Source organism: Microcebus murinus, chromosome 17 (genome assembly GCF_040939455.1).
Source record: "Microcebus murinus isolate Inina chromosome 17, M.murinus_Inina_mat1.0, whole genome shotgun sequence".
In the NCBI taxonomy this organism is placed as follows: Eukaryota; Metazoa; Chordata; class Mammalia; order Primates; family Cheirogaleidae; genus Microcebus; species Microcebus murinus.
Genome location: NC_134120.1, coordinates 45,720,440 through 45,734,855, shown reverse-complemented (window position 1 = coordinate 45,734,855; position 14,416 = coordinate 45,720,440). Strand labels below are relative to the sequence as shown.

The window sequence follows — 14,416 nt, the reverse complement described above, 5'->3', positions numbered from 1 at the left end:
CAAGGTCCCAGACCTGAAATTGTTGTGTGGTAGTGGTGGTGGGCCAGGTATCGACATGGATGTTACATTGTCAGGTTTGAAAAAGTTTCAAATGAGTGACAAGTAGACTTGGAAATAGCTTCATAGGGTGGAGGAAATTTGAACTGGTGGGTGGGATTTTTTTGCAGGAGAAAAATTGAGAAACAACAGGGAAATCTCTGGTACTGAAGGGAAACCGGGAGTTCAATGTGGTCAGAGCATAGGTGCAGTAAATGAGGCTGGTAAAAGGGTGGAAAGTAGACATTCGCAAATATTTCAAATCGATATCGAGTCGGCCTTAAGCAAGGCACAGACACCGGGATGGACTTTATCTAACTCCTTCGGTGACAAATGTGTTTTCTGTCTGTAATGCTAGAGTCCAGCAATTAAAACATTCTTAATTGGGAGTGCTGCATTTGGTAATTGATGTAAACAAACGCTAGCATGCTCCTGCTTGACCATTTTACAAGTGAGGTTTCCTCCTTACATTTAGTAGGGAAAAAAATATCTCCTTGGAGCTGATTATATTCGATGACCATAGGCCCTTGCGGCCTGCACTGTGGTCTCTCTTTCTCCAGGGCTTCTTGGGGCAGGCTGGTTGGGGTGGCTGCCCCGTGACTTCTCCTGTATGGAGTGTTAGTGATAGAAAGTAAGTTTCCTCACCTTCATGGGTTCATTGTTGGTGATACACAACATCCATAAAGAGGGATGTGGACGTTCTTAGTCCGAGATAGACTTTTTTTTTTTTTTTTTTTGAGACAGAGTCTCACTTTGTTGCCCAGGCTAGAGTGAGTGCCGTGGTGTCAGCCTAGCTCACAGCAACCTCAAACTCCTGGGCTCAAGCGATCCTCTCCTGCCTCAGCCTCCTGAGTAGCTGGGACTACAGGCATGTGCCACCATGCCCAGCTAAACTTTTTCTATATATATTAGTTGGCCAATTAATTTCTTTCTATTTATAGTAGAGACGGGGAGGGGGGATCTCGCTCTTGCTCAGGCTGGTTTTGAACTCCTGACCTCGGGAGCAATCTGCCCACCTCGGCCTTCCAGAGTGCTAGGATTACAGGCGTGAGCCACCACGCCCGGCCCCGAGGTAGACTTAATCTCAGATTCATCACTGGCTGGTCTGTGCCTTTGAGGGTGGTGGGCCTTAGCCACTCTTTGAATGGTCAGTTTCTTGGTATTAAATTGTTACCATTCTTGTCCCATGTGTGCTTCTGGGACACTACACGCCCAGCAAGGCCTTTCCTAAGACCTTTCCCTACTGTACGAACTTCTGAGCTTCATGGTGGTTGGAAAGAGTTACTGCACACCCCTAAGTACTGATAGCCAACAGCAGTGACCTAGGGACTGACACTTGTTAGGATCGACAATGTGCTTTATAAGGCCTCTGGGGGCTGGTGGTGCCGGCGTGTAGTCCCAGGTACTTGGGAGGCTGAAGTGGGGTGGAGTGCGAATCTAGCCTGGGCAGCATATGGAGAACTTGTCTCTAAAAAAGAATTAAAAAATTATTTAAAAAACTTACAAGGATTTTAGAAGAAAGCTTAGGCAGGTCAATATTTAAAATTCTTTTTCTAGATTTTATTTTTTGTATACAATTTGCATCCTATGGCGAAAATTGAAAAACACCACTTTAGTCCTGCAGCTTGCTATGCATTTTTCAGTGGAGGGGGAATTCTTTATTAGCAGACTTATACTCCACAGTGTTTTTTTCCCTATTAAAAAGCTGAGGGTACGTTCATGAAGGACTTGTGTTGTGCTTACTGTGTAAGTTCCTTTCACTCAGAGGAGCTTGACTATGAAGGGACACTGTCATGCTGGGACTGGGGCAGAGAATTCCTGCTTCACTGTTACCTTGAATATTCCACAAGAGGCTTTAGAGCACTTGAGAGCCGAGCAATGGTGGATCGGTCTTGAGTTTTATTGCCGGGCTCTTGCATTTGGGAAGCGTCCTCCCTTTCTAATTCTTTCTTTCTTATAAGTAGTAGACATAGGGGGGCAGGAAACTAGTAGTTTCTATCAAGTGCCTTGTGTGCCAGGTGCTTCAGGAACATTTTCCTTTTTAATCCTCCCGAGTGGGACTCGGAAAGTAAGGAACAGGCCCGATGTCATGCGTCAAACAAACTAAGAGGCGGGGCTTCGAGCCGGCCCCAGTTCTGGCTGATGCAGAGTCAATGTTGTTACCGCTACGACATGCTAGGTTAGTATGTGATGTTGGTTCATCTCTTTGAAATCTTTAGAGAGGAAATAATGTTTTCTTATCTTGATTAGTGATTTCAGCATCAAATATCCTCCCACTTGAAACACATGGGAAAACAGTGCTGGAGAAGTGATTTGTTCATGACCAAGTATGTGCGTAAGGCACTTAATGCAAATTTTCTTATCAATATTATACTTAGAAAAAAATGTATTATAGTACTATGAACATGGCAGTTGGGTACTATTAGGAAAAATCACAGCAAAAATTTACTGTTGATGTATCTAATGTGTTTATAACGTAGATGCTGCATTTAAAAACCCTTCATATTTGCAAGGTTTTAAAAAAATATCAAATACAAGATCACAGTACTAAAGTCCTCCTAATGGTGTGATTTGAACCCACACCTAAGTGAGTGCAAAGTTTTGGAACTTTTCAGAATGTTTGAATTGCTTTCTATTCATTTTTATGAAATCATTAAAAAAAGCATTTGTTAGTAGGCAAGGGCCCATATTTTTTTTTTTTTCAGAGTCTATCGTCCAAAACGCTCTTTTCTAAATGAGTAAAAAAAGAGTTAAAAAAAACATTAATCTCCCACAAGGGCCTGTGAGAGAGTTGCGGTTAGGTATTATTATTGCCTCATTTATAAACCGGGGTCCGGAGTGACTCCATAAGGTCACAAAACAAGCCAGTGTTGAAGCCGAGACTGGAACCGACGTCTCCTGCCTCCCAGTCCAGGGCTGTTACCACTCCCAGGGAGTTGACCAATCATCACAGTTATTAATATCCCACTTGCCACATGCTACAAGCCACGAACATAAATATTTTGTTGGCATTTTATCTTCACGCTCGCTGTGTGCCAGGCTCCCTTTCTTTCTTTGTTCACAGCCCCTTCTAATAACTCACGTTCCTGTCTGACCACATTGGCCTTCCAGTGAAAGTCACACGCCACCATGCGGAGTTTGCATACTTTCATTTTGATTTCAAGGCTTTTTCAAGACTTCCCGTGTGTGTGTGTGTGTGTGTGTGTGTGTGTGTGTGTGTGAGTCAGAGAGAGAGAGAGAGAGAAAGAGAAGGGGGAATGGTTAAGGGGTAGTTAGAAAATACATTATGCTACATTACTATCCAATGCTTTTGTATGTATAATAGGAAACAGTAAAACTATATTGCTCTTGAAATAGTTTGTAACATTTACATCCACCCAATTTATCATAGAACTGTGGTTTATTAATAAGTGACTCATTATTGACAATCTGATAGCCCTCCGGCTATCTGAGCACTGGGTAAAGAATAAGTGTAAGCAGAAGCGTGTTGGCCTCCAAAGACCATTTCATACGGCCCCATCCCAGAACACAACTTCTCTTTGCAAATTACAGATTTTTTTTGCAATCCCCCCCCACCTCTATAAGAATATACAAAATTGTCAAAAAACATTAAATAATGTTACGGGAAAACAAGGCCAAATTTAAGAAATCTGGTTTACAATGCTCTGAAAGGTTACTGCTAAATGAATCTTCGAAGAAAACGAATTCCTTTACTGGAACAAAAGCAATTTATTATGCATTTCATGGGTGTCTGCCAAAAGAGTTACTAGCAATATGAAGATTCAATGGATATGAATTAAATACAATTTGTTAGCTCTGTTCATGTTTAGACCTACCTGCTCATTTTCTCTGAAATTTTTTTTTCACAGTATTTATTAATGGTTTATTTATCAAGAGAAACCACTCGTCAGCCTACATATTCATAGCTCAGGAACACAGGTCAAGAAATTCTTTTATGTTCCAAATTCACTTTGCACTCTGAAAGATGCCAGCCTTCCTCATCTCCTCAAAATCTTTCACAGAATCATAATTTCTGTAGAAATCTGCATATGCCTTCTTTCTTGGTTCAGCCACACCAAACTTATACAAGGTTGCAACTCCCAGGGATACTATGAATGCTCCAACAATATGAATCCGCAGACGTCTGGCCAGGAGGCCACACATCTGAGGTTTCGCCAAAGTGCCAGAAGCCATGGTAGTTACTGTCCTTGACCGGTATGCCTACCTCAACACGTCCTTCCTGGCCGATGGAGAAATGAACTGCCATTTTCTCTGAAATTTTAATAATTTATAAAAGCAGCTCCAAAGACAGGTGTCGGCAATGTGACAGTTCGTAATTCAGCTACCTGTCATATCAGGCTTTATGAAGGCCAAGTACTCAGAATTTGTGAGAATGAGCAAAAAGAGATTACTTTATTGACATCAGATTTTAAGAACGATTTGAACAAATACACAGCAAGGCATTGACTTTAATGTCCTGTTGGGGTCTTGTGAGTAAATAGAATTCCAAGTCAGTGTCTAAGTGCTGATTCACTTGATCGTTTGCTGCCGTTTTGCTTCTTGGCCTGGCACGGTTTCACCAGAGCTGGGGCACATGCTCCAGAATCATATTTTTATTTTATTAAACACAAATACTTTACATTTAAAGCTCTCATTAAATTTAGTGGCTTGACTCGTGGTGAAGTCTGAATATGGTCAAAAGTTTATTCTGGGGGCTCACAGATTAGCAACTGGAAGGAACCAGATTCAGGCATCTAGGCGCTAGCACGGCTCTGTCTGTGTGAGTATCGTGAGCTGCCAAGGGTTTGTAAAGCCTCTGTTTTCCTCCTGCTACTAAGGGGGAAAGTAATTCCTACCATCTGGTCCTTAGGAATATTGTGTAGCATTAAGTGGGAGATGCCTGGAGACCTCTTTGAAGATCACGAAGAATAGCACTACTTAAATAGAATCTTGGAGGGTAATAGTGATGAGCTTTATTTGCGAGGCATTTCTCTTTTTCTTCCTAAGACATTAGAAATAGATCCTTACTTTCCTAATGCAGAAATTTCGAGATGTTAGAGTCATTGTGTTAAGAAAGTAACCACAGTTTAAAGATTTTTATTCCTCAGATAGCAACAGTTTTTCATTCCTTCTAATGCCTAGTACTTTAATAATACTTTCTGAGGTTTTAAGGGCATTGTAAATGCTGCTTGGTTCTTTGACCATGGGATGCCCTCTCTAATTGAGGTAGAGAAATTAAGATGCCCTATCCAACTCCTAGAAGAGCCAATTTTGTTATAAAAATTAAGATCGTTATTCACCAGGTTTTAAAATCTTGTGTCGGGATCCTTTACCACTTAATTTGAAGATTAGACTAGAGCAGTCCATTCTGATTCGTTTCAGAAGACAAGCTTCTTCTTTAGTGTGCTCATTGACTTCAAGTTGTAGGACAAACCCTCCGCCTTGCAATTTGTATTTGTACATGGGTATTTTACTGATAGTCCCAGAGTACTTATAAACTTCGAGGGATGCCTTTCTTCACCGTAACATGCTTGCTGTTTGAGTGTGCACAGATGCATAAAACAATTTGCTCCTTTGCCCAGAATAGATTGTGTATATAGGGTTGCTTTCCCCTTCTTGAAAAGGGCAGCATCTCTTGGTGTGGATATAACTGGCCTCAGGTCCTCAAGAAGCCAGAGGGGTAGTAGGGGTTGCAGCAGCCAGTGAAATTCCCAGTAAGGAATTTTTTTTAAAAAAATTAAAAAAAATAAACAACAAAGCTATTCTGCTGAAAATTGAGTTAGGGCATCATTTGAGGGGACGATACCTCTCCCATGGGACAGAAAGTGCTTGTGTTCTCTTGTTCATGATGGTGTAATGGGAGAATTTGGGGGTTTCCCTGTGATTGATTTTCACGTGCCCTGGTGGAGACAGAATCTATGTGTGGTCATTTATCATCTTTCATGTGTCACCTTCTTAACTGTTACCGAGTCACTGCTGTGTCTGGTCCTATGTTACCTCTGTCTAAACTATGAAGCCAGCACTGTTTTTATAGTTGAAGTTAAGATTTGCATGAAAGTGGTTCCCCTTTGTTAGAATTTATGCATGGTTTTACGTTTTTCTTTGGAGGAAGGCAGCTATAAAGCACCGCAGGAGTCTAACCTAGAGGTTACAAAAGCAGAGAGGAGCTTTGGCAGTGGGGGACGGCTGGCTTCCCCTCACAGGAGAAAAAACCGTAACCGCAAACGCACTGAGACGTGTAGGAAGGACAGATCAGAGGCGGTGGAAGCCGCAGTCCGACTTGGAGCTAAGGAGGCATTATGGTCACCATCAAAGCCTCATGCTCTCGGAATGATCACACACTCACCCTTCAACCTGCCCGGGGTGCAGTGTTTTCTTTCTTCAGATCAGGACTGCACGGAGGGAGACTGCGTAGCACAGAGGATTGAGTGCTGTAATACCTAACTCTTTTTTTGGTTTTCGTACTCAAAAATGAAATTTATGCACATCACTCACAAGCCAGAGAACCCGTGTTGTTCTCCTGAAAAGGCTGTGCCCTTTGCTCTGCTCTGTCTCCTTTCTGGAGCTGTCTCTACGTGGGCATCCCCCATCAGAGGCTGTCTCCAGCTCTCCCCACTGGGGGACATGTGAAATGGAGGAAAAGAAAGAGAAAGAAGAATATTGTTGGGTAGCCCATTCTGAGCCAGACTCTCTGCTCTGCTGGGCGTTCGTCTGCATGAGAGTTTGTCCAATCAGAAATCTTTGACTGTTTGGATATGTGTCCAAAAATAAGCAAAGGCTTCTTCTCACAGGAAAAAAAAAAATCTGGGTGATGTAAGCATGGCCGGGGCCCACTTCACATCCTGGTGGATGGTTTCCATGTCCCAATCCGCAAGCAGCAGCCCCAGTTTTCCGTGAAGTCATCTATTCCTTTAGGAGGGAGCTTTCCAGCCCGGCCACCCTGCCCGTCTCCCACCTAACCTGGCCTGCTTTCAGTGCTAAGCCGGGGCTGGGGCTGGCGCTGATAACACATTCTTTCAACAGGAAGTGCCTCCATTTTCAGTTGTCTGTGGGAGGGCGGAGGGCAGATAAGCCGTGAATGGAAACACAGAGCAGATTTCTGCTCCACCCTCATATTGCACTTTGATCAGAGAGAGAGAGAGAGCGAGGACCTCCGCCTGGCCCCAGCTGCCTGCCGAAAGGAGGAAGGATGGCTAAGCTGCGGGCATTCCGAAGCTCTCTCCTCCACTTTTGTTCAGGAGCATTTATTTAGGTTGGTTTAGCTTCGTGAAGTGCCTGCTTTTGCTGTGTCGAGATACCTGAGATACCTGTGACCCGAACTGAAGTCCTTTGAAGGATTGAGTTAGATGTGGGAAAATATATTAATCCATTGACATTTATTCTTATGTTTTTTGTGTGTCCATTGGGTCCAGGGCCATCATAAATTGTCTTGATTTTTTTTCCCCCCCAAATCATACTGATTCTCAATAGGTAGCTCTTGAATATCACCAGTGGGGAAAAGGGACTTAAGGTGCACCATGGTATGACAAGCCAGGTTTCTTAAGGAGGGGGGTGGTGCCAGTTCTAACTAAACTCCTCTATGGTTAGAATACCAGTTTTGAGAGCTTAAGTTACCCTGATGCATTGAGATAATGTGTTCAGCGTTTAAGTTTGTATAGAGCAGCGTGTTTCACATGTGCATAGGTGGCCAGGCCCCGGCCTATGCCAGGTGGCAGGGAGATGATTCCAGGAGTGCCTGGGGGCCCCTCTCACCCTCCCTCCTGATGCCTCCCTCTTTTTTCAAGCTACTCTTTGATCCTGTCCAAGCTGGCTCGCTCCTCAAGTGCTTGTGCCTCGTGTGTGTTTCTGGTACTAACATTTTCTGTTCATCCCCAAAGTTAGATTTTACTGTGCCTTTCAGTTAAAGTATTCACAGAAAAATATCCAAAGAAAGGTATAGTTGGCTAACAGACTTGTCCTGTTGGTTGGTCCTCTGTCTCCCACCCCCCTCCTGGGGGCTTTTGTAATGTACATGGATAAATTGTAATTATGACATAGAATTTATGTCTTGGTGTTTTTCACTTAACATTATTACAGGATTTTTTCCATTTTGCTACATAATCTTGTTGTTTTTAATAATTGCATAATAATTCATTGAGCGGATGTGCCCTCCTTTTCCAAGCCATTCCCATATTATTAGACATGAGATTGTTTCCATGGTTTCCACTATTATCAAGGAACCCTGCAATGGATGGCTTCCTTTGTGGAGCCTTTCCCTTCTTTTGAATTATTTCCTTATAATACATTTCCAAAAGTGAAATTATAGGGCTAACCAGGGCCTAAACTTCTAGATGGCTCTAGACACAATGGCTGACTGCTCTTTGGAAGACGTGTGTACCAGAATACAGCTACACCAGTCGTGGGTGAAGGGACCGGTGTTACCACTTAATGGCAGCCTTTTGTAGTATCATACATTTTATTCTTTGCACTATTTCATGTTTAAATATTATTCTATCCCCATGTAAAAGTCAGGCTCTCGGCCGGGCATGGTGGCCCTGTAATCCTAGCACTCTGGGAGGCCGAGGTGGGTGGATTGCTCGAGGTCAGGAGTTCAAAACCAGCCTCAGCAAGAGTGAGACCCCCATCTCTACTATAAATAGAAAGAAATTAATTGGCCAGCTAATATATATAGAAAAAATTAGCCAGGCATGGTGGCTCATGCCTGTAGTCCCAGCTACTCAGGAGGCTGAGGCAGCAGGATCGCTTGAGCCCAGGAGTTTGAGGTTGCTGTGAGCTAGGCTGACGCCACGGCACTCACTCTAGCCTGGACAACAAAGCAAGACTCTGTCTCAAAAAAAAAAAAAAAGTCAGGCTCACGGCTGTCCCATTTTATTCTGTGATAGACTCGACCGTTTTTAATTGCAAATGAGCTGATATTTTTTCAGGAGCACATCACTCCTGTCAGTTTGTCTGCCCTTTGACAGTAGGACTCTTGGCCTGCCATATAGCTGAACATTTTGAATGAGGAAGGAAGACAGGAATTATTTTAGCCAATGGCTCCTGGGATTATTGCTCAGGTGTAAGAATAGTATTCAAGGGATTGACCTTTCTTTAATGTGGCTTGTTTGAAAAGGGCCAGCGAGCCTTTTGAATGGCCTTGGAAGTGTCTTGGTTTCTCTTTATGAAGAGCTGTCAGTGACAGCTTCAAATGGATCTCCCTGGAGGCAGTTGTCACTTAGCTTAGTCCCCACTGCTCCTGTTCCTGCCCTGTGATGGCAGTAACTTGCCTGGGCTGATGAATGAATGGTGGAAAATAAAATGGGTCCTGTCATCTAGCCCTTAAGAATAATAATAATAAAATAACAAGAGTAGCTCACGAGTATTCTCAAACACTGATACAAGGGCTTTATATATATTAGCTAATTTGATTCTTGCAACAGCCTCATGACATAGGTGCCTCATTTTATTTCCATTTTATAGGTGAGGAAACTGAGGCACACAAAGTTTGACGTCAAGCCTTCTAGTTTACCTCTCTCACACGGTCTTTCTTCACCCCTTTGCTTAACGCTCTTCCGTCTCGGCCGGGGTTTCTTCTGAACAGGCCAGGCCGCCGCCTCTCCACCTCCCGCGGCCTGCCTCTCATCGCGAACACCCTTTTCTCGCCAGTAACAACAGCTTCCCTTTCTGGAATGTTTACCATGGCAAGCCATCATGCTGACGCTTCTGCAAACACTAGCTCATTTGTGTCACAACCACACCTGAGGTGGGTGATGTGCTGAGCAGTGCGCAGAGGAGGAGACTCAGGAGGTGACTGAGCCGGGATGGGACTTCCGAGTCCCCGCCATGCAGCCCGCTCTGCGCGCTTGCCAGGAATCCTTGCCTTTCTGCAGTTCCTTTTCTGACTCTCGCTCATCGACCCTGTCTCATCCGCAATGGGCAGCTGAACGGCCTACTTCCCAGCAGGTGTGAGTCCTGGCTCCCCACCTTCCCGGCAGCTCCTCAGGGACAGTGACGAGCTCAGGGTTCTAGCTCTGGTCTCCGGCTCTCAGTTGCTGCTTTGCTGATGTTTCTTGGTGGCGGTGGTCGTGACAGACCCTTTCGCTGTCTCAGCACCCCCTGGCCATTTGAGGCGGCTGCTTCATGAGCCAGCCCGGGCACCCTCTGCGTTTCAGAAAATGACACTTGCCTGCCGCGAAGTCCCATGTGGTCAGACACACGCAGATGTGCCCTTTTTTTGGAGTAGGCAGATCCATGCAGAGTTGGCTGACATAAATCGTTAAAGGAACCCACTCTTCCAATGGTATACTAGTTCCTTTCTAAAACAAACAATTCATCCTTTCGTTTATTTCTTTGAGTGTTAAATCTGGATCCACACTGGATTTGCTTATAATAGAAGTTCTGGAATTAAGGGCTAAAGTTAATCACCATGTTTATAAGTACGACCAAATCTATAGCATTCTGTTGGCTTGACAGGATTATTTCAGCTATTTCAAAATTTTCACAAGAATCCGTTTTCAACTTCAGAAAATTTGCTTTTTTATGCACCGAAAGCCCTCAGTTTGTGTTTAAATAACACGAAAGCCTTTATGTTCCGTGTTATTTAAACGAAAGTTTGGGGCTGCTGTTGTTGCTGGACTTTCAGAAACCCTCATTTTTGTCAGGAAAGAGAAGGACTGGTTGCCCGTGGAGGGGCCAGGCGTGGGCTGTCCAGTTGGGGAAAAGTTTGGATGGGTCATAGGACCTGCTGGGGTAGCTCTCCTGAAGCTCTGCCTCCCAGTTTCATGCAGTTGTTGGGAGGGTTAAGGAGCAAAGCGGATCCTGTTGGGAAAAGGAGAAGGGTAGGAGCACATTCACCCCAGGCCTGGAGGCTCACCACGTCCGTTCAGGGCCGTGTGACTTCGGCTCGGCCAGATAAAGGGCTGCTTTAAGGATTTAATGGGGTTGTGAAGTGCAAAAGAAATTCCTTGAAAAATACAAAATGTTCTTTCTCTGTCAAATAACAAGGATTCAGTAACTTATGGAATGGAACTCTGAAAGCCTGGGAGAAATAAGGGGGATTCCGAGCTTTCAGAAGGAAAAGGGGATGAAAAAGTACACGATTGTGGCTAGACTTTTCAGGACATCTTTCAAAAGCAAACGATTTTCCAAACTGTAGTCTAAACAGATTTTGGTTATTTTGGTTTGATTCTACTAAATTATGTAATGTTTTGTATTTGGCCTTTTTTGTTTGGATGGAAGGAATGAATGAAACAGGGGAAAGGTGAACTTGTGCTTCCAGAAATATTAATAATTGCCCCAATCCTGACAGATAGAGGATGTTAGCATTTTCTTTGTAATGTGGTCTGTTTCAAACAGAGCCTGTTCTTGTAAAGAATTAAGGTAAATGAGGTAGATATTAAAACCGGTATAGGCATGGGTTTATTTTCCATGAAGTCAGCGCCGAAATATTTCATTTATCAGGGAATGCTGAACTGTGTAGCTTTCCTTTTTAGACTTTGACATCATCGCTAAGCCTGATGGCTGTGTATTGTGTGTGTGTGTGTATAGTGCTCTGCATTTTCTCTTTTTTTTTTTTTTTTTTGAGACAGAGTCTCGATTTGTTGCCCAGGCTAGAGTGAGTGCTGTGGCGTCAGCCTCGCTCACAGCAACCTCAGACTCCTGGGCTCGAGCGATCCTTCTGTCTCAGCCTCCCGAGTAGCTGGGACTACAGGCATGCGCCACCATGCCCGGCTAATTTTTTATATATATATCAGTTGGCCAATTAGTTTCTTTCTATTTATAGTAGAGACGGGGTCTCGCTCTTGCTCAGGCTGGTTTTGAACTCCTGACCTTGAGCAATCCGCCCGCCTCGGCCTCCCAGAGAGCTAGGATTACAGGCGTGAGCCACCGCGCCCGGCCTGCATTTTCTCTTTTGAAATGATTAGACTGGGGGTGCATGTTTTTTTTTTTTTTGAGACAGAGTCTCCCAGGCTACAGTGAGTGCAGTGGCGTCAGCCTAGCTCACAGCAACCTCAAACTCCTGGGCTCAAGCAATCCTCCTGCCTCAGCCTCCTGAGTAGCTGGGACTACAGGCACATGCCACCATGCCTGGCTACTTTTTTCTATATATATTAGTTGGCCAATTAATTTCTTTCTATTTATAGTAGAGATGGGGTCTCGCTCTTGCTCAGGCTGGTCTTGAATTCCCGACCTTGAGCAATCCGCCCGCCTCGGCCTCCCAGAGTGCTAGGATTGCAGGCGTGAGCCACCGCGCCCGGCCTGTGGGTGCATTATTAACGCCCATTTACCTACGAGGTGTGGTTTGTTTCACTGTCAGAGACCTTAGAGTTTGGCAACTTTTTGACGAAGAGGATTCCTCTGGTTCTCCTTTCCCTTGTCCAGTCACTGCCATGAGTTCTAAAGTCTCTAAGTGGCCAGGGTGAGGTCGGTGGCACTGCCCAACACCGGGACAGCCCCTGCTTGCCGGGGCCCGGGAGCAGTAGTGCTGACGTCGCTGCTTTTTCACTGGGGACTCCCGGGAGCAGCTTGGGCCTTGCTGCACCGACCATTTGTTCCCTCGTGTTTCCCTAGCAGGAGTGTAACCGTCTCTCTCTCTCCTTCTCTCGGCCCCTGTTTTTTCTGCCAGGCGGGTGCCCCGGTGATGCCTGGTGCGGGAGAGAGCGCCAACCCCGAGAACAGCGAGCTCAAGTATTCAGGCCAGGACGGGCTCTACATAGGCGTCAGCCTGGCCTCGCCGGCCGAAGTCACATCCTCCGTGCGACAGGATTCCTGGTGCGCCCTGGCCCTGGCCTGAGCCCGCGCTGCCAGGAGGCGGGAGGGCCTCCCTGCGGTTGGGTCTGACTTTGCCCGGCAGTCCAGACAGTGGCGACTGTGCCGACAGAACGTGATTTTTGTGCCTTTATTTTGAAAGAGATGTATTTCCCAAGAGGCTTGCTGAGAACAGCAAGAGAAGATGGAGCCGATCCCCGGAAGGGCCAGAGAACCAGCACGTCTCCTCCTCCCTCAGCCAGGGCCACCTCCAGCCAGCCTGCCTCGGGCTCACCACGGGGCCACTTCCAGAAACCTGGACAGGGACCAGGGCCTTGCCTGCTAAGGACTATTGAGAGAGATTTTTTTTTTTTTAAAAAAAAGATTTTATGTGTATTGCCCCAAATCATGTGCTTCTTCTGATTGATGTTGGTTATTTCAGAATTTCTTCGTACCTTTTCCACATCCAAATTTCTTTTTTTTGTGAAGAATACCATGACACACGTCCAAATTTCACATGCGTTCACGGAGAAGATCGTTTGAGGCCATTTGTTTGGTACACAGCTCTGGAGGCTGCGCCTGTGCGTGAGGTCTCTTGTCCAGAACATCACTCAGTTTGCGAGACTGCGTTGTAACTGTAACGTACACTGTGCCTGAGGTTTCTCGAAGTTCATGTCGGGTGACTGATCTGAAGCCAGTCGGGATTTGTAAACAGGGTAGCAAGTGAGATATTTTTCTTCCATGTATACAATAATTTTTTTAAAAAGTGCAATTTGCGTTGCAGCAATCAGTGTTAAATCATTTGCATAAGATTTAACAGCATTTTTATAATGAATGTAAACATTTAACTTAATGGTACTTAAAGTAATTTAAAAGAAAAAATGTTAACTTAGACATTCTTATTGCTTCTTTTACAACTACATCCCATTTCTATACTTCCAATTGTTAAAGAAAAATATTTCAAGAACAAATCTTCTCTCAGGAAAATTGCCCTTTCTCCATTTGTTAAGAATTTTTATACAAGAACACCAATATACCCCCTTTATTTTACTGCGGAATACATGCTGGAAAAATTGCAACAAAACCTTACTACCTAACGGATAGCATTTGTAAATACTTTAGGCAACTGTAAACACTCTGATGAAGTCTGTACAGTATGACTAACCCACAGGCAGGTTGGTTTACATTAATTTTTTTTTTAATGGGATGTCATATGGAAACCTATTTCACCAGAGTTTTAAAAATAAAAAGGGTATTGTTTTGTCTTCTGTACAGTGAGTTCCTTCCCTTTTAGCTTCATTTCGATTCTGTATGTGGCTATAAATATTCATATAAGACAAGTGCATGTGAGTTTACAAATTGCTTCCTTCCAAAAGCATGGTCCTTCTGGGAGCTATTTTATACCTTTTATATCTTGGTTTATTTGAAGTTGGTACAAGGAGTTAGTTATCAATTTCTATTCCATTGGGGACAATTTTTATAAGTGAGAAGGAACCAGTGTTATATGACATTATCTGAGATTATAAGCATTCTGTTTAGCATCAAAACATTTTAGAAAATCCAGATTTTCTTTTCTTGTCAATGAAATACACTTTGCAGCCCAAGAACAGAACGGTTTCCTTTCTAGTTCCTTCCTTTTGCAAAGTGCCATGAA

General features: G+C 44.2%; 1 protein-coding gene across 2 annotated transcripts in view; it reads left to right on the top strand.

Annotated features, from left to right (window-relative positions):
• Window positions 1-14,034, top strand: part of GATA6 (GATA binding protein 6) — a 31,227-nt gene extending 17,193 nt beyond the window's left edge. For both annotated transcript variants that reach the window (XM_012746253.3, XM_075993597.1), the window contains one exon: window positions 12,641-14,034. In XM_012746253.3, coding sequence (XP_012601707.1) covers window positions 12,641-12,808 — 168 coding nt within the window. In that variant the 3' untranslated portion in view covers window positions 12,809-14,034. The remainder of the gene's footprint in view (window positions 1-12,640) is intronic.
• The last annotated feature ends 382 nt before the right edge of the window (window positions 14,035-14,416 follow it).